The sequence below is a fragment of the Mus caroli genome, unplaced genomic scaffold, assembly GCF_978045245.1.
Source record: "Mus caroli unplaced genomic scaffold, Mus_caroli_1 scaffold_10, whole genome shotgun sequence".
In the NCBI taxonomy this organism is placed as follows: domain Eukaryota; kingdom Metazoa; phylum Chordata; class Mammalia; order Rodentia; family Muridae; genus Mus; species Mus caroli.
This window is the reverse complement of record NW_028227265.1, coordinates 105526962-105547959: the sequence shown is the minus strand read 5'-3', so window position 1 is coordinate 105547959 and position 20998 is coordinate 105526962. Positions and strand designations below refer to the sequence as shown.

The 20998-nt window shown below is 43.8% G+C and overlaps 1 protein-coding gene across 1 annotated transcript; it reads right to left on the bottom strand.

The window, feature by feature from the left end:
- Positions 1 to 4413: 4413 nt before the first annotated feature.
- Positions 4414 to 17075, bottom strand: Ido1 (indoleamine 2,3-dioxygenase 1). The gene is made up of 10 exons (XM_021170950.2): positions 16977 to 17075; positions 13516 to 13611; positions 13277 to 13396; positions 11738 to 11856; positions 9806 to 9820; positions 8191 to 8290; positions 7273 to 7390; positions 6086 to 6137; positions 5541 to 5689; positions 4414 to 5095 (listed from the first exon to the last, which is right to left on the bottom strand). The coding sequence occupies exons 1-10, from the start codon at positions 17073 to 17075 to the stop codon at positions 4740 to 4742; spliced, it is 1224 nt and encodes a 407-aa protein (XP_021026609.1). The 3' UTR covers positions 4414 to 4739.
- Between the last annotated feature and the right edge of the window lie 3923 nt (positions 17076 to 20998).

Here is a 20998-nt window from a genome sequence, read left to right as displayed (position 1 = left end):
GTGCAGACCACTGTGCCTGGCTATGATGAACCATGTTATTTACTTATTTACATCTGTGTTTAACTTATTTACTCTGTGGTGCTGTTGAGAAAGCTAGGCTGATTCCATGAGAGACTAGGCTGTTAAAGAGACTAGGACTAAGAACTAGGCAAGTCCAAGCAAGCCCAGGCAAGTCAATTACTAATAGAAACCCCCTAGGCTCCAGCCTTCAATGCCTCATAATGGTTCTGGAATGTCTAGAGATAGAGCAAGACAGAGCTCATCTACCCTGGAACTCCAATGTGCTTTGAATTGAGTCTGTGAGCTCACTTGCTTGTCTCTCTGTCTTGGTAATGGGAGACCCCAGCATGCTGGACTTCTGCAGAATAAAACACTCTTTGCGTTTACATACTATTTGAGTCCAGGGTGTCATTCTTCAACAAATCATGGACCCTTATACTGTAGACCAAATCCAGGGCCTCCCATGGGATAGACATGATTATCACAGACTTCCATTCCCCACCTTGATTTAACACTTTAGACTGGACCCCAAAAACTTAAACCAGCAGTAGGAAATCCAGGGCTATACTGTAAAAACAAACAAACAAACAAACAAACAAACAAACCATACCAAACCTACTTCTGGTGTCTGTCTTGTTTATCCTTTAGAAGTTACTTAAGTTGACCATGTGTAGAAATATCCCTCCTTGGGTTCCAGATTCTGCATTTTCAGGACTCACAGTAGTCATGAGAAGTTTCATGACACAACAAGGCTTTCACTCCTTTTAGAGCACAAATTTGGATCTTTGGGAACTGGACTAGTGAATTTTTAGGAAATGAAGAAAACACATTCAGAAATGAGTATTTTTGGGCACCACTCCTAGGTTAGACTTGTAAAACCATCAGCTACACTTTCAGTTTCTAACTTGATGAACTCTGAATCTAAATGACCCAAGACTCAGCCCAGGCAGCACTGAGTGTTCTTTTCCATTTTATTATTGCTTCTTTGTTCTCATGTTTAATAGATTTCTGTTCCCAGACATCCAAGAAGCAACCAACGCTGGGGTCATAGGCTCAAGCCGTTCTAACAGCTAAAAATTCTTTAAGTGGCCAGTTCCTTGACTAGATGTTCAGACATCTGGCACTGTGGTTACTCTTGTGTTTAACCTTCCCTCAATAGCTGTCTCTTCCTGCTTTATATTAACCTCCTCCTTGACAACAACTTGACAACAACTCATATCTAACAATGACCGGTTTGCCTGTTGCTAAGTGCTATTGTCAGAACTACCTACCAAGAACCCACTTAACTCCCAACGAAACTGAGGCAGTCACAGGTGTCATTCCCCCTCATCTCCTCTGAGGAGGACACTGCAGCTCAGATGTGTCACAATAAAGCCAGGTGTCACATGTCCTATAAGCAATAAAGCCAGGATGTAAAATCTGGTCTAGATCATCACCAGCCATCTTCTGGAGCTCCATAATTCAGGCCTAACTTCTCACCTTCCCTCTCCGATCTCATCAAAGACCTCTGCAGTCCTCTCTAGCCTGGCTGCTAGCAGTTCTGGGCTTCAGTTGTGTTGCCCTATCTCCAGGCCCACAGACAACCCATTTGCTGGACATTGTCCCTTGTATTCTCTAGAGCAGTGGTTCTCAACTGTGGGTCATGACCCATTTAGGGGTTACCTCTCAGATATCCTGAATATCAGAATTATGATTCATAACAGTAGCAAAATTACAGTTATGAATTAGCAATAGAGTAATTCTATGGACGGGGGTCACCACAGCTTGAGGAACTGTATTAAAGGGTTGCAGCATTAGGAAGGTTGAGAACCACTGGTTTCACAGAAAATATCTCAGCTCATGCAGTTTACTAGATGTCTCCTAAGTAAGGCAGGGGCAATACATGAGACCCACAGCCACTAGCTGAAGGCCTGGCTCAGAAGGCGCTCTGCTTAGGGACAGATGTCAATGTAAGTGATTACCTCCCACTTCCTATCCAGAACAGAACTGTTACCTCCTTCAGATCTTGGTGGATGGTGTCTCTCAGAAGCTTAGATGTGATTGATGGGGCTTGGTAATGACCCTAACTAGTTCTCTTGCTCTGAAGTATGAAGATATAAAGACAAAGGAACATCAGGTAAACTAGGAGAGCCTGCATGCCAGTGCCTCCTGCACACATCAGTGCCTCCTGACCTCCTGGAGCTGACCTGAAAACCACCTCTGAAAGCAGCAGTTTATCAGTCAGTCTCCCTAACCCTTCTGCACTGACAATGCTCTGTTTCCAATCCACTGCCACACTTTGGGACATTGCTATTTATTGCTGGAACATTTCTTACACTGCAGTAGCCACCTAATAAGTACCAGCCTGGACTGTCCCTCAAATGCATCTGCAACTTCCTCCCATGTCTTCCTGTACTTGGGTTCCTGTATACTTCAGATCTATCTCCCTGGGTTACTTTTGGGCCACCATTAACCACCCTTGTGAGCTTTCCTTCTGACTACTGGAGAGTCACTTAGGTCTAAATTACTTATTGTTTATATTTTGAGGTTGATTATTTAACTTTTATTCAAATAGTTTACTCAGCAAAACAAAGACGTTTTGCTGGTAAAAAAAAAAAGTTACCCCCTTTGTTTTGGATAAATGAAAAATGACTTCATCGCATCACTTTTGAGCAGTTAGGAGCGGGAACTATGAATGTGATCAAGGCCCAGTCCACACCCATCCTTGGAGAAGGGAAGGGTCCAGAATATAATATTCTCTGATTTTTGGAAGGGTACTCTCATCAAAAGATGGGTAATTCTGGCATTCATTTTTCCTAAATTGCACTGGCTACAATGTAAAGTCAAACTAAATTAGAGACTTGGTTCTTCTTCTGCCTGAACAGAGGAGCTGGAGGACAATGGATGTCCAGTAAAAATACTTCATGCTTTTACAAATACAGAGAAGGATGCCCACAGCCAACCATTGGACTGAGCTCTGGGTCCCCGATGGAGGAGTTGGAGAAGGGAATGAAGGAGCTGAGGGGGTTTGCAGCCCCATGAGGGGAGCAACAGTGTCAACCGCCAGACCTCCCAGAACTCCCAGGGATTGGACCATCAACCAAAGAGTACACATGGAGGGACGCATAGCTCTGGCTGTATATGTGATAGTGGATGGCCTTGTTGGACATCAGTGAGAGAAGTGGCCCTTGGTCCTGATGCCCCAGTGTAGGGGAATGCCAAGATGGGAAGGCAGAAGTAGGTGGGTGGGTGAGTGGGGGAGCAACCCTCATAGAAGAAGGGGGAGGGAGGAGTTTATGGACGGGAGATCTGGAATGGGGGTAACATTTGAAATGCAAATAAAGAAAATATCCAATAAAAGAAAAAATCAAAATTCAAAAGGACTTCTGTCGTTGAAGTCATTGTGCTGGTAACTGTGATAGCAATTCTATGCACACTCACTCTCGACCAGATGCTAGCTAGCCTTTTGTTGGTTAGGACTTCTAATATAAGAAACATAACCTGTCCATTTGAATAAATACGAATTAAAGACCTGCTGTATGCTTGAATCTACTTTGTGTCGGAAGGCAAATCATTTTGGTTTAGATGTACAAGGCAGATCATGTAGGTTAAGGAAATTAATAACTATTTTCTCTATAAAAGACTATTTTATTTTACAGCACCCTCAGTCCCAGAACAAAATCAGGTGGACGCAGGCCATGGAGCTTCAGAGTTTGGCATTGGAATGTTAGCTCTGTGCCATTGCACTGGGATTGCAGGCACAAGCCACTATACTCGGCTTCAATTCCTCTTGACTTACCACTACAGGATCCCATTATGAAATCAACTCATGTTAGAGTGTGAGTGCCAATAACCCAGGCTCTCAGGAGGAGTTGCATTACCGAGATTATTACTTTTCTGTTTCTGTGGTGAAGTACCATGACCTGAAGCACTTATGTAAAAAATAGTTTATTGGGGCATATGTCTCCAGAGAGGGTGTCTGTAATAGTTGGGAAGGCATTGAAGCAGGCAGCCGAAGCAGAAAGCTGACTGGTTTAACAACTCGGCAGCAGAGATGGTCAAGTGCAAGTAAGACAAGGCTCTATACCTTCAAAGTCCACTTCAGACAGCAAAGCTACACTGCACTGCCTAAAGTCCATAACCACCCCTAAATGGTGCCACCACCCAGCAAGCAAGTGTCCAGATATGGGAACCTATGGGGGACAGTCATTCAAATCACCACCTAGGTGCGCTTTTCTTCCTTCTTCACCCCGATGAATGGGTTCACAAATCATTTATTCTTTTATATATTCATTCCTGAGATATTTGCTAAGGCTGGCAAACAATAGTCTGGCGCCCAAAGTTTCTTGTGTGTTGATAATACAGACTAACGAGATAGTCAAGATGAGAAAGCATAGTATAAATATTTTGGAACTACAGGACTCAGCCCTGGTAAGTAGATATCCATTGGAGGAATCTTTAATTATCGCTACAAAGGACACAAGAGTTAGTCAACTTCACAATAACTTTTATTTACTGGGTCTCATTGTTGTATTTCAATCATAAATATAGTTTATATTATTTCTTATATCATTTTAATATCATTAAATAGTTCAGCTTGATTATTTTCCTACAGGGAATGCACAGATGATTTTTGAAATCTACATAGTATATTTACAACAGGCAAATTATTCTATAGTCTTACTTGGTGGATCTGATTTAATGAGCTATGACAGGATGAAGGTGTTTTCTGTGCCCTGATAGAAGTGGAGCTTGCTACACTAAGGCCAACTCAGAAGAGCTTTCTCCGTTGTATCTTTCACACTCCTCAGGAAAGTCATGGGATTCGTACCCCCAGTCCCTCTGTTTTCCACATTTGAGGGCTCTTCCGACTTGTTGCCATCGGTGGGCTTCTGCTTGGAAGGTTTCATAATGTAAGTATCTACTATTGCGAGGTGGAACTTTCTCACAGAGACCAGACCATTCACACACTCGTTATAAGCTTTCGTCAAGTCTTCATTGTGTCTTGAAATAACAAACTCACGGACTGGGGGAGCTGACTCTAAAGATAAAAGGAAGTTCCGGTGGGCTGGAGGCATGTACTCTCTCATTTCCTGGAGGAATTCTGCAGGAGATTCTACAGCAAAACAAAGACAGATAAGGGGTTGGGGGAAGAAAGGCCTTCCTTGGCTAGGAAAGAAAGAGGGCAAGGTCTGGAAGGCTGGGTGATCATAGCCACCATGGGAGGCTTTGCAGCAAAGGCCAGGCTAAACAGCTTGCCCCTAGCAATGCCTGTTCCTTTAGACTCCTATTGGTCCTGAAGACAGAATAAGTAACAGTTTCCTAATACCACATTTTGCTTGCTTTTGCTTTGTCATCCTTCCTTGTCTCCCCTCCCCCCCCCCCCACGCCTCCGTGACTCCCTCGCTCTTCCTTTACTTGGTTTTACTGGACAGGATTTCAGGGTGGTAGCACACAATGCCTTTGGGTTTGCAACACTTCTGCCCGGGAGGATCCTTAACCTGCATTAAGATATAGTCCTGTTAGATAAAAAGAAAGGACACATTGCCATTCCCACCTACCTTTGCCAGCCTCATGCTTTATTCCCAGAAGGACATCAAGACTCTGGAAGATGCTGCTCTGGCCTGCACTGCCCCCTGAAAACATTTTTGGGGTGTCCCAGACCCCCTCATACAGCAGACCTTCTGGCAGCTTGGAGCTGCATTTCCAGCTAGATGAAAAAGGAAAGAAAAAAATCATTTGGATTAGTTACCAAGTAGAAAATCTTACCGAACAAGTGGCTCTTCCACCCACCCTGTCACTCAAGTTCATAAAAATAGTAACGCAGTTCTGAGGGAATGTTGACGTTCTTTCTGAGGGGAGCCTTGCTCCACTCTGGTTCAGACCATTCTCTCTCTTTGCTCGGAATCATTTCCCCACTCTCGTCCCAGGGCCTCCCTGGCCAAGAATCACCAGAGAGCAAAGCCTGGGCTTTTTTTCTCTACAACATGGGTGTGTGCGATACAATTTTTTATCTCAACACAAAGAACCCCGGAGGCCAGCTAATGGGATCTAGTCTGTTCTTTCTATGAGTTGAGAAAATAAAGTCAAGCCTCAGAATACATACCCAGACAGATATATGCGGAGAACGTGGAAAAACGTGTCTGGGTCCACAAAGTCTGTGAAAAGATGGGAGTATGTACAAAGCAACATCAGGCATACTGCAGACAGGTGTCTGAACTTCAGTACAGACTCTAATAAAGGCATCAGGCAAACCCACGAAGTCTCTATGGGCAGCACAACTCCCTTCTGTCCTGCTCACTACCTCTCCTGTACTTCCATATTGGGTCTGCAAAGGGACCAAGTAATATCACCTACACAGTACTGTCATCGAAATGAATCTGTCAGCACTGAATAGCATCACTCTGTGCTTACTGGCACAGCACATGCAGTGCTTGCAAAAACAGACCAGGGCTAGACATGGACCTCAGGGGTCATGTCCTTTCTTAGCATCTCTGAGCTCCGGGCTCCATCACCCACAGCAGCACGGATAAACACTCACAAGCACACATGCATGCACACACACACACACACACACACACAGGAGCCCCCACGAGATCCTCTTATGCGTCTTCCTAAAGCTCACTAACATTTGAAGAGGTGAGTTTTCTCCCACAACAGGCAACCACCAGCAGCTTCAAACTCACAAACAAAATCCCACTTGTTAAACTGAGGCAGGAAGGCAGATTTCCTTCTCAAATTACTCTTACACCCTTCCTGGTTTGGTAGAGTTTCTAAGTCGGTTTTGAAATAGTTCATTTCTCTGTTATCCCCAGAGTGGATTTGTGAAGAAACAGAGTTAGGTCCATTAGGCCCCCAGCCCCCCAAGCAGGCTGCCTTTGTCTTTCCAGTCAGAACAACTGGATTTACATCACTGCGAACTAATGACAAATCCCTAGGATCTGGGTTTTTCAACACTTGAAGTTGCCTTTGCCTTCCACGGGTTTCCTCATAGGTTTTAGTATCAGGCAAGAAAGTTTCTCAGCATGAACAAGACCCAGTTTGGAATTCTGGGTTCCTTGTTTGCCAGTGGTATTTTAACCTTAAGTCATCTTTCTTTATACCTTAGGTTTTCTTTTCTGCAAATGGAAATAATTAGATGCACTACACAAAGAAGCCTAAAGATGCAGTGAGGTAGACAGACACTCAGCAGCAGGTACCTTGCCCTTCCTTTTTCTCGACAGCAACTCTTTGCGTCAGACACCAGGCACCAATGGCTGTGAGCCCAGAATGTGAACTGCCAACAATACTCACCACGCATCCTCTTAAAAATTTCCTTGGCTTTCTCCAGACTGGTAGCTATGTCATGCAGTGCCTTTTCCAATGCTTTCAGGTCTTGACGCTCTACTGCACTGGATACAGTGGGGATTGCCTTTAAAAATAAAGTTTAAAAATGAAGAAGAGAGAGAGGGAGAGGGGGGAGAGAGGGGAGAGGGGAGAGAGAGAGAGGTTCTAGCAAGCATTAAACATAGGCACAAAATAAATTGTGGCTTACTTAGCAAATCAAGTTTATGTTTCCATTTCTATTGCTTGTACATGATGCATGTGAATTTGTGTGCACCGGTGGCTGTGCACATATGTGCTTGTGCTCATGTAGAGGCCTGTGAACTTAACACTCAGAATCATTAACCCTTTGTTCTATGAGACAGAACCACTCACTGGCCGGGAGCTCACTGATTAGGCTGGCTGGCCAGAGAGTCCCAGGGAGCACCTCCCACATCCCAGGGAGCACCTCCCACATCCCAGGGAGCACCTCCGGGCCTTGCAAGTGCATGTCAATGTGCTCAGCTTTTTCGGCAGGAGACTAGACTGCAGGGCAAGCACTTCATCCACTAGGCCCCCCGCCCCCCAAGCAGGCTGCCTTTGTCTTTCCAGTCAGAACAACTGGATTTACATCACTGCGAACTAATGACAAATCCCTTTGACGAGTTTCATTTCTTGCTGAAATTTCAAATTTGATTCTAAATACATCACCCCTAGATTTTATATTTCAGGGTGATGTGCCAAAAAGAATGTCTTTTTTAGTAAAACATGTATTGTCTCCAGTTATACGACCTGAGGCTACCTTCAGTCAGGGTAAAGTGAACCTTGCTATTGTGATTTGCTTTCTACATAATTCTGCTTATATGAATGGGGGAGGGGAAAAAACTAGCTAAGAGGGAACAGACATACTTTGATTGCAGGAGAAGCTGCGATTTCCACCAATAGAGAGACGAGGAAGAAGCCTTTGTCACAGTCCCCACCAGGAAACGAGAACAGAATGTCCATGTTCCTAAGAAAAGCAGTCACAGTTGGCAAACAATGTAGGAAAATGAACACTGTATCTGTAGGGAAACACACTTTCCCAGTATATTTATTCGTACTTTTTGAATTCCCAAACAAACTGTGCCAGAGTGGTATATGCCCACCCTACTGTCTCTACTATATATTTGAGAACACTGAGAATCAAGTATATTGAATGCATTGTCTAAAGAGCATATGCATTTAAGGCCATGCTCATACTTGGAATTTTATTCCAGAGCATAGACCTAAAAACCCGATAACGGGTCTGTTTCCATTCATTGTACAGGTATGCATGTTACATTCTCTAAGCCCTGAGTTCTTTTCCCTGTCAACTCTGCCCACCCTTTACCCCCAACACACACACACACACACACACACACACACACACACACACACACACACACTGGTTAGATTCTGTTTTGGTTTTGTTGTTGTTGTTGTTTTCTTTTCTACTGATGTTTTGGCATTGATATAATGGTGGCTTTAGAATCTGGATACTTATGAATTTTGAAGTGGTTTAGGATCCTGGATTCTAAATCTGGCCATGCTACTGTATGTCCACTGTGAGACCCTGCGTCAAAAAGCCCACTGCTTAAAGGTACTCCTCAAACTCTTGGCCATCACCAACAGAGACCTGTGTTTTTCCTATCCCACAGTTTTGTTTGAGCTCCTCATGGTTTATGATGGTGCTAGCTAGGAGGTCTCGAGCTCTGGTAATACTCCAGAAACCCTGTGCCTCTGAGACCTTTCTTCCCACTCCTGTGCCCTACGGGACAAGCACTCCATCGTCTGGATTCCCCTTTCAATCTTCTGTTTGAACAGTGCTCATGATTTTATCTTTTATAAATTTATTTTCATATTTTTGGCCTAACTTCATCTAGGTAAGATTACACTGGTGCCATATGTTTTAGTTCCCCAATTTTTTTTTAAGATTTATTTATTTTATGTATGTGAGTACACTGTAGCTATCTTCAGACACACCAGAAGAGGGCATCGGATCTCATTACAGATGGTTGTGAGCCACCGTGTGGTTGCTGGGAATTGAGCTCAGGACCTCTGGAAGAGTAGCCAGTGCTCTTAACTGCTGAGCTATCTCTCCAGCCCCAGTTCCCCAACTTTTAATAAAGTGTAGAATAGAGATCAAACATGGTAAGGGTTGGGTTAAAAGAGCAGACATAAGGCTATTAGGTGACATCATTAAGTGCATCTAGTCACAGAGGTCACTGGATCACACATGCATACAGGCATCTACTCTTCATATCTGTTCATATAAATTTCAAACATGCAGACGCAAATAGCAGGGTGGCAAGAATCTACAGCTACAGTTTCTTATAGACATAGTCATATTTATAGACACAATTGAGGACCGGACTACTATTGGTCTTTTAAATAATCATTTCAATTACTTCCTTCCTAAATCTAATCATTTAGAACATCCCATAAACCCACATTCACTCTGGATGACACATAATTCTTATGTTAAAAAACATAAGCAAATACTTACTCGTATGTCATGGGTCTTAGGAGAGCAGCCACAAAACAATGTGCCAATTGGGAAGAGAGAAAAAACAGTTATCAAATCAGGTGAATTTGAGAAGTGGCTTGTGTACTATGATCCATCAGTACTGAGACGTGGGTTTAATGAAGGAAAAACATGGAATTTATATTTCTCAAGATTGCTTACCAGTGGGTCTCAACCTTCCTGATGCTGAGACCCTTTAACACAGTTCCTCATGTGATGGTGATCCCCCAACCATAAAATCATTTTTATTGCTACTTCATAGCTGTAATTTTGCTACCGTTATCAAATGGTTGTATAAATATCAGATATGTAGGATATCTGATATGTGAACCCAAAGGGGTCACAACCCACAGGTTGAGAAACACCAGCTTAAACATTGAGTAATCAAAGAGCACACACTCAGGGGCATCTGTTACTGTGAAGGTACCTTCCACAGCAAGACACTCCCATATGCAGCCTACATCTCATAGGTACAAGTTGATAGCCACAGTGACTATTGTTAGCCTCTTGCATCTCACAGGGACAAGCTTAAAGCTACCGGGGCTGTTAGCCTCTTCTTGTTGTAGGTTCCATTACTAGCTGACTCCTGAGCAGGCTGCCCTGAAAGCTCACACATTTCTGCTTCTCCCCCTAAGATGTGTGCCCTCTTCAATGTAACTTGCTCCCTGGAAATTAAGTTTGTAGACTCTTAAAAGTACACGAATGAAAGGAAACCATACATTAAGAATTTCACATTCAATGCTTGTGCTGGTGAATGTTTGTTTATGAGACACAAGCTAGAGCTGTTTTAGAAGAGGGGACATCATTAGAGAAGATGCCACCCTCAGACTGGCCTGTGGGCAAGCCGTACTTGACTGATGATTGATGGGAGAGGGGCCAGCTCAGTGTAGGTGGTGCCCATATTCCAATTGGCACATTCAGTTGTCTGAATAAGCCATAGAGAGAACGGAGAGCAAGCATGTAAGCAGGGTTCCTCCAAGGCTTCTGCTCCAGTTCCTGTCACTACGTTCCCTCTGAGTTACTGCTCTGGCTTTCCTGGATGACGAACTTACAACCAAGGTGAAATAAAACCCTTTCTTTCCCAAGTTGCTCTCAGTCTGGCTGTTCTATCACAGCAATAGAAACCGTAGCAACGACAATGGTTTTTATTGATCTGAAATCCAATTTGCCAGGTGTTGTGGTGCACACTCAGCATCCTAGAGCGCAGGATACTGATGCAGGGGACAGACAAGCTCAAGGTCACTTTGGGGTACGTGGTAAGACATTGTCAATAGCCAGACAAATAAAACAAAACACAAACAAAATAGTAATAAAAAACCCTCCTCATATCCCAACTAACATTTTAATACAAACCAACTAAATTTTTAAAAACCTTAATATATTATTATTCTCTGTGGGCCTGGTGTGGAGGGCACGTGTTTCATGGCGCACATGTAGAGGTCAGAGGGAAATTTTGTGGAGTCAATTCTTCACTTCTTTTACTTGCATCCAGGGGGTTAAACGTAGGTTGACAATGTTGTGCTGCAAGTTCGTTGGCCTGCTGAGCCACCTTGCTAGACCCTAACCCAATAACAACAATCGAGAGTGTATTTTCTGGGTGCAGAGGAAGAAATAGGATGAAAAGAAGCACGGAAGCATTTTCTGGGGTGACTGACACACTCCTGTTGCTAGCTTTGGGCGGTGGCTTTATGAGGCCTGCACACTCCAGAGTGCACACGAAGGCTCTCTGGATTTTCCCATATACGCCCAGGTGCTCCTCTCAAGCTCACGGGTAATACGTTCGTAGTTACAGACACAATGATCTATAACCAACAAACAAACAAACCATAACCAACAACAGAAGCTGCACTGCCAAAAGTTAAGGAATAAATATGCCCAGCTAACAGCATCTGCTTTTTGCTTGGGGTTACATACCCATTGGGGTCCTTTTTCTTCCAGTTTGCCAGGACACAGTCTGCGTAAGACAGAATGGGAGGCAGGCCCAGCTTCTCTGAGAGCTCGCAGTAGGGAACAGCAATATTGCGGGGCAGCACCTGGTTGAAAACACACCGGATCATTTTTTTAGCCACTGAAATATCTTATATTTTCTTCTCATCTCACTGTTCAAACTTGTTATGGAGCATAGACAGCACTTGGAAGCCCATATGTGTAATTTTTCTCTCCCTTGTTTCATAACATAATCCGGGCAATGGTTCAACGCTCCTGTTTGAGATGTTGGTTGTTTAGGGCATAGCTGGGCCCCCAGATAGGAAAGAAAATATGATAAGGAGACTGCAGGTTTTATTTTCAAATGACCCTGTGTTATTTTCACTCTGTCCTTTACCCATCTGTCCCACAAGACATCATGTTAGCTAGAGGCAGTGAGAAAGGAAAACTCAGTTGTGTCTGGACTTGTAGGCTTTGCTAAGGACACTGGATGTGGCTCATGTGAGAAATACAAGCAGAGTGCTGTCTCAGAGCACACGGAAACACTCGTGTGTGTGTGTGTGTGTGTGTGTGAATGTGTGTGTTGTATGTTTATTCTGTTTTTAGTAAACTTCACAATATTGGCATTGGTGCCTTGTAGACCTGTCAACCTAGGACTTGGAAGGATGATACAAGAGAGTTAAGACTTCAAAGCCATCCCAGGATACAAGGTGAGTTCTGGATCCTGTGCTAATCCTGATACCCCCGCCTCAATACGCAAAACAGCAGTTACTCACAAGCAGAACTGGATGCTAATAGATGAGTGTAACCAAGTGCAGGGTGCTCCCATGGTTACACAGATTGTCTTATTCCTCTCCGTATCCCAGGAGCTGGCTGACTGCATGGGTGGATTGTACGTGTGTCTCTGTCTTTAAACTGCATGTGGCAATAAAAATATCTGAAGAAAGCATCAGTCACGTTTGTCACTATATGGCAAAAGGCACTGAGAAACCAATGCTATTCCTTTGTGACTTGAAATATGGAAATGTAGTCTTTGTGGATTTCATGTGATTCTGAGTGCCACCTAAATTTGTATGGTAACTATAAAACATTCACAGTATTATGAAACTTAAAAAGCAGGGCCTGTGTCTGCATCGAGCTATTAAATGCTTGTCTAGTGTATGAAAGATATTTACAATGTAATTATGATAATTCAGTGAGGAAGTGCTCTATTTTCCTCCTGATGCAAATTTTAAAAATGGAGCCCAGTGGAGCCTAACACACACAAGGCCTGAGGTTCAAACCGTAGTGCCTCCTTCCAGAAGCACCCACTGCCAGCATTACAAACGATAATGATAATACTACAATTTTAGTATTTAACTTTTTATGGGTCTAGGGTTCAAACCCGGGACCTTCCGCATGGCAGGCATGCATTCCACCACCGAGTTACCTTCCAAACCCAGACACTTTACATTGAATGCAAGCTGGAATTTGCATTCATGCTAATGAAAAGTCACCATGTGAGTAGGTACCAGGAAGTCTCCAAACCTTTCGAACATCGTCATCCCCTTGGTTCCACACATACGCCATGGTGATGTACCCCAGGGCCAGGTGTGCCAGGCGCTGTAACCTGTGTCCTCTCAGTCCGTCAGTGCTCAGTGTGGGCAGCTGAGAAGAGACGGAGAGATGTGACTAACCTCAGCCCGGTAATGGATGCTGTAGGCTTTAAAGCCAAGATTAAGATGTGAAGAAACCACACAGAAAGGAGATTGTACAGGTTTTCAAACCTTTTCAACTTCTTCTCGAAGCTGCCCGTTTTCAATCAGCACAGGCAGATTTCTAGCCACAAGGACCCAGGGGCTGTATGCGTCAGGCAGCTCCACCTGGGAGAGAAAATAAGATCCAATAAAACCATTTGGTTTGAATTGCTCTCGGAGGTCACTTAGAGTAATTCAGGCTTCCCCATGGACGGTCTATCTTGTCTCCAGCTCCATTTGGGCCCCCAACAAACATGGTCTAGAAGGACCAGTCCAGGCTCTGGCAGATGCTTGGGCAGAAGCCCTCACTCCTTCATGTCTTCCTGCGCTTCCATTCACATCTTACAAAATTCAGCCAACAATTCTACCCAAGCCTTTCTCGCGTCTCCGTCTTACACCAGGCTCCTCTCCTTGGAGCCCAGGGATTGTGGTTTTTATTATTTTCTGTTACTTATTTTCTTATTTTCTGTCACTGTCTTTCTTCTCAGGTATTTTTTGAGTGGGAAAAGGAATGAGGTGGCTTTAAGGTTGTCAGCACATTAGGAACTCAGACCCATGCCTATATTTCTCATGGGCCAAGAATTAGTCTTTCTGTCACATATTTTAAAAGTCCAAATGCTACTTACTTTGTGAATAATTCATTTGTAGCTCAAACTAGCATTTCCAGCTTTCAGAATTAAGGCTGTATTGGGCTTCTAATATATTTCTTGAAGGGCCTAGGATATTACCGGTCACTTAATACCATTTCCACCCTAACGGTAGCTTTAAGGGGGTGTTGCTGTAACTTGTGCAGTTTGAGGTAGAACAGCAGAACTAGGATAGATTCTGTGTGTGTGTGCACATGTGTGTGCATGTTTGTGGGTGCACGCACATGTATGCATGTGTGTGGATGTTTGTTCATGTGTGTATGTGTGTGAGTGTACGAGTATGTGTGTATAGGCATGTATACCTGTGTGTAGGCCAGAGGACAACTTTAGACACGTTCCTCACCTTACTTTTGAGACTGGGACTCTCACTGGTCTGGAGCCCACCCATGAGGTTAGCCTGGTTGGCCAACAAATCCTAAGGATCCACTGGCATTTTGAGTGTACACCACCTAATCCTGGCTTTGGCTTTTTTAAACATGACTTCTTGGTATTGGATTAATATTCTCTTACATGCATAACACTGACTGAGCCATCTTTCTAACTTGTAGCCATTTTTTCCCTATCACAATTTTAGACAGACTTATTCTTACCATAAATCTTAGCAACTTTAACATATATATATGTTATATATTAGATATTATGATATATATATATAGATAGATATAGATATATATGATACATATTAGATATTATAATATATATATATATATATATATATATATATTAGAGAATGGTCACCTTGTCACTTAAAAGAGACACTCAATGGGTCTTGGGCTCCTCTGACACATAGTGTGCATGTGCTTTGGGGATTTTAAGTAAGGTACAAGTTGCTTGAACATAGGCACCCCAATACTGGGAGCATGGGTCTAGGACCTAGAGTGCTGCAGGAGGGAGCGCCAGGCAGTGGTGGCGCACCGCACGCCTTTAATCCCAGCACTTGGGAGGCAGAGGCAGGCGGATTTCTGAGTTCGAGGCCAGCCTGGTCTACAGAGTGAGTTCCAGGACAGCCAGGACTACACAGAGAAACCCTGTCTCAAAAAACAAAAACCAAAAAAAAAAAAAAAAAAGAAAAGAAAAGGCAAAGCTATTGATGCTGGAGGGGACTGCTATATAAGTGGTGTCTACTTTGGCCCCACCCCAAATGAAAAAGAAATCCAAATAATGGTATCTCCTGAATCTCATATTTACTATTACATGGCACAAATAAATACTACATAGATACAGGCAATGTCCCCAGATGAACTCCAAAACTCCGAACCACACCCAGTGCTGTCCTAATGTCCCACCCCTAGGGCTGCTTCCTGTTAGAGCAGTGTTTTTCAACCTGTGGGTCGTGACCCCTTTGAGGCTGCATTCTTTTTGGGACTACCTAAGACCATCGGAAAACACAGATATTTACATTACGATTCAGAACAGTAGCAAAATTACAGTTGTGACGTAGCAACGAAAATAATTGTACCGTCTGGGGTCATCACAACGTGAGGAACTTTTAAAAAGGTTTCAGCATTAAGAAGGTTGAGAACTGCGGCGCTAAACCCTGAGGTGGTCAGTTACCACATTCGTGACCGGATACACGAAGACCTCAAAACCAGGCACGCCCCGGCACCCAAAGATGCAGGCGCCAGGACACTTGTAGCAAGGATATCAGGCTTGGTGCCCAACGGCGGGGGAGCCTGAGGCTGCACGCTAGACTGTAGTCCCGCCCCAAGCAGCAAGCCACTGGATTGGATGGGAGCTGCGCAGGATGCTCCTCATGAGCGCTGCGGGGTGCATGCTTCAGACTACTCCCGGCTGGGCGAGCCAATACAGGCTCGCTGCTACCCTTAATTCTGCAGTGTACCCGTGCCTCGCCTTCCCGGGAACTGCCATGGTTTTCCATATCTGATCCCAGTCTCTAGCCCACTGCCCCTAGATCTGTGCCTTCCTGGCTCCTGGCTCGGCTCTTTGCGTCTGGGTCCTAGAGTCACCTGAGCTCAAAACGTGCGACTGACTACTTACTCTGTTCGGGTTTTAGTGAGACTAGGTGAGCATGGGGCACCTCTAAACGACTATTTTGCTTCTTTGCTATTTTCCGTAAGTTTTGATAATGAAGATGTGAGCGATAAATTTGGTATGCGTGGCGTTTTTGCAGTCCAATTTAATGACATAATTTTTGTTTGTTCAGTACGTTCTCAGCTTTTGTTTTATTTAAGACTGTCTGGCCTTGAATTTGAGGCTATGCCCCTGCCTCTGACTCCTGGGTGCTGGAACTATAGTTGTTCCCCACCGTACCTGGTTGAGACACAAGGCATTTCCCCCACATGCACCGCACTTGGATTCCAAAATTTGCACAAAAGCACAATCAAGGTTGTTCATACCTTCCTTTGGATTATGCTTGACAAACCACAAGCATTATTAATATGAAATAAAAGTTGTTTGATCTATCGTTTCATATACTGAAATCAGTGAGGAGCACAGATCGGTCCATTTGATAAGGTTCAGAAGAGAAAAGTTTCCATGGCTCTGGGCATTTGAATGTTGCTGTTTCAGAACACAGTGCTGGAAAAGTCATTGTGACAAACTGGCTTCCCCTCTATGAGCCCGTTTCCTTCACGAAGCTAAAAAGACTTCTCATGTGCCCCTTCCCTCACCACTTCACATTTCCAGGTTTAAGAAAGTAAGGGCTGGATTTTGAGGAAGAAGAAGAAGAAACACTGAAGAGCAGCCAGGCTTCCTTATTTGTAAGTGGGCTCTGAATTTGACATCACTCATTCGCTTAAGAGAACCTGAGACAGAGCTGCTTTACTTAGAAATTCACCTGTCGAGATAAATAATGAGGACAAAGCAGATTTTCACTTCTCTTACCAGTGGATGTGGCAGAGCAAAGCCCACATCTTCATCTATGTGGTGGTCTTCAAGGATCCTTCTAGAACCTTCTGTAGGAGATATTTTACTGAGTGCCATTGCTGTCTACTCCACTGACCCCCCCACTTGGCCACTGAAGGAACGCCCCAGCATCTCTTATAGGCTTTAGCCAAACCCCACAGCTGACACGTAATACTCGGGGAGAAGTGGCTTCCACCTGGGACAGTTTCATTTTCTGTTTTATGTATTTGTAATTTGATAAACAACCAAACCACAAAGGATCTCTCTTCGTCATATGAAGAAACTAAACATTTGTGTTTCTTATCAGATTTATCCCATAAGGACATCAACTGTTGGCTCTGATGGCCTCAGCTCCCAGTGCCAATTATGGTGACTGAGTGCACACTCAGGCCTCGGCCCTGGAAACCACCACATCAGTGGTTTTGGTGGCCACCTGTTACCCCAGCAGTAGGATTGGGTGTTCAAGCCACAAAGTGCCCAACTCACATGACAAGAACCATGAGGACAGGTGACCAGGAGAATGCATTTTGCTTTAGAAAACGTTCAGAGTTTGGGTTTAAAATAAAGACAGCCAAACTAGCAATAGCTGTCCATTATTGGCTTTCACACGAGGGAACTTATGTCCTGTTTTAAATGTCAGTGTTTTGTCTCTCCAGCCCTGAAACACAACCTGGGACACACAGGAGAGTCGGCCTCCGCAGTAGCACAGAGGGGGATCACTTGACTAGACTGTTCCCCTAGTTTTCTCCCCTAGGTTCTTGTCTGTGTTAAGGCTAATGGAGGGTTCACTTCTTCACATGATTTGTAAGCCATATCTTGGAAGGTTGTCCACCTTTCCTACTCTATCTGGCTGCCAGGGACTGACTCCTGTGACAAGCTCTCAGCTCTGCACACCTGGAGATTCTCTAATGTGTTCAAAAGTAAAGAGAAGCGTCAAATAACTAAAAACATTCCTTGCAATACAAAATTGAGACTCTGGTAAAGGTGTACAGAGAACTCCTAAGTTTATGTCCACTTTGATGAAGTGGATTTTGGTTTTGTTGTTGTTTTGTTTTGTATGGGTTTTTAAACATTTATTTATTTATAAGAAAATGTCTCGCTCTGTAGAGCCATGACTTGTTCTTGTGAAATACTGAACCAAAGCAGAAACTGCATCATCCCTTTTGATGACCAGAAAGGGTTAAAAAAATCGTATAGCACATTAAAAGACAATGTGCAGGCTTATCAAACAGACCATTAGCTCTTGAAGCGAATTAATGAACCATGGCTCTGGAACAGTCTAGAGCAGGTCTGACATGGTTAGCATATGATGGCTTTTCTTTGAACGGTAGGGTTTCCAAGAATATGTGCTCATTATAAAAAACAATGGCAGGGAAAATCGAAACCAAAAGTAACCCAGCAAGGAGGGTGCAATGAGTCAAGCCTTTGTAAACTGAGTGACAGATGGGGCTGATTGATTTGGAACCATGTGAAAAGTGGGGCCGTAAAGTTTTATTATATCCTCAAAGGATGACATAGGGCAAGGCATTTCCATGGGGTCCTGTCTTTTCTATTAGAAAGCAAAGATTCTAACACAACAAAGACAAGTGAAAAATGTGCTCTTTCTAAACATGGAAAGAAATTCTAGAAGATTCTGACTTTTTGGGTAAAATCTCAGGAGCAGCTACAAAGAGCCATGTTCGTAAAGCCAGTAGCAGCCTGCTTACCCAGGTGCCTCCAGACCACCTATGATGTCACACATACATGCTTTAGATACTTCTTTCTGTTTTATGTCACATCCTTCAAGACCTGCCCCTTTTCGTACATCTGAAACTACAGTCTTCCTATCCTGTCTTCTTGGTTTCTCAAACTACGTTCTCAGTGCTTTGCCTGCTGAGTGTTGCTGATACCTGGCTCCTGGAGAACATCTCAATCCCGTGCTCTCGTACAGGATCCCCTTCTTGCTCTTGACCTCTTCCCCGTGACCTCATCATGAGCTAGAAAGCTTTCTCTGTCTTGCACAGCTCAGGGCCCTGCCCTGGCAACAGTAGTGACCACAGTCAAAAATGAATCTCCTCACATCAATTAACACAGTCAAGGCAATCCTTTACACTACAGTGCCCTTCCGAGGCTGACCTTAACCTAGATAATCCTTTGGGAGTGTGCTTGGAAGCTTGGCTCCTAGGTGACTCCAGACTCTGTCCAGTTGGCAGTTAGGAGGGGAGTGAGTTTGGAAACAAATGTAATTTTTGGCAGAATGTCTGGTATCCCCCAGGCCACCAAGCTCAGAACCCTTGGGAAACAGTACAGTGATAAAGCATCCACTTTAGAGGGGGTGAAATTCTACTCATAATTAGTTATGAGCCAAACTGTGTTAGGTTTTAGCAGTTCTAAAGATTTTGTGACAACATGAACAACACATATCCTGGTAGAAACCAAGACAATATCATTTTTCCCTTCCAATCTTTCCTCTTAAAAAATAATAATCAAGCCAACTTTGGCAGGAAATGCTTATAATTGCAACACTTGGGAGACTGAGGCAGGAGGGTGGCAAATTCAAGGATAACCTGAATTACACCGTAAGACTATTTCAAAAGAAAATTAAAAAAAAAAGTTAATTCATTTCTTCGCTGCTGTTTTTCTTAGTTCTTTCATTAAACCTGGAAAGACCAGCACTTGTTCTGCATTGTCTGTAACTTCGAGGCAGCAGGCTGCTTACAAAGTGTTCAAACACAACCCCTGACCTGCTACCATGGGTCACAGGACATCATTGCTGGCCAAGTCACAGGACACCAATGCTGGCCACAAGCACGCCTTGCTCTGCCCACAAATCAGTCTGTGGTTCGTGGAGAAATGATGTGATTTCGGTATGAGATGGATCCCATGAACTTCTTAATGTGATCAAGAAAGGGCCCCTGGTTACACTGGCACTTGTCTTAATTCCAGAGCTGGGGAGGCTGGGACAATGGGGGATCAATGAAAGTTCAAGGCCAGCCTCGGCAACAGGATTCATTCTTGGTGCTGGGTGTCAAATTTCTGGTTCTCCCATTTGTGTTGCAAACGTCTTATTCACAAAGCATTCTCTCTAGGCCTCAAGTGAGTGAAGTTTTAGACCTTGTTTTATATTTTGTGTGTCCTCCATGCACAGGGTCATATGAAATGCGATGGCAGAGAATATGAAGAATCACTGGGGACCACTAAGTTGAGGGACTACATTCATAACACTGGTATGAAACTGTAGAATTGAAGCCATGCTCGGTCCGTGTCTAGATACTTGGCCATGCCAACAAACAGATATAAGGACATATGCTTTTATTTTTGTTTGAAACAATGTTCTAGCCAAGGTTAGCCTTGCACTCTCTATGTAGCAAAAGATGACCTTGAATGGTGCTCAGGGGCTGGGAGCAGGGGAGAGAAAAATGACAGGCACGTTCACACAACTGCACAGCATTGTTCCAAGAAACATAAACAAAATTCTGAGTAGAATGGATAACTTGGAAAATGTTAAATAATAATAATAATAAGGAGGAGAAGAAGGAGGAAAAGGAGGAGGAGGAGGAGAAGAAGGAGAAGGAGAAGGAGGAGGAGGAGGAGGAGGAGGAGGAGGAGGAGGAGAAGAAGAAGAAGAAGAAGAAGAAGAAGAAGAAGAAGAAGAAGAAGAAGAAGAAGAAGAAGAAGAAGAAGAAGAAGAAGAAGAAGAAGAAGAAGAAGAAGAAAAGGAGAAGGAGGAGGAAGAGAAGAAGAAAAGAAGAAAAGAAGGAAGAAGGAGGAGGAGAAGAAGAAGAAGAAGAAGAAGAAGAAGAAGAAGAAGAAGAAGAAGAAGAAGAAGAAGAAGAAGAAGAAGAAGAAGAAGAAAAGGAGGAGGAGGAGGAGGAGGAGGAGGAGGAGGAGGAGGAAGGTAAAACAGTTGGAAAGGTTATAAGGTTATATGGCCTGTGGACAGCACTCACATGCTCCACCTGCTGCCCCTGAAGTTTCCTAAGGTTCACAGGCTTCCTGATTGCCCTGTGGAATGAAGCCAG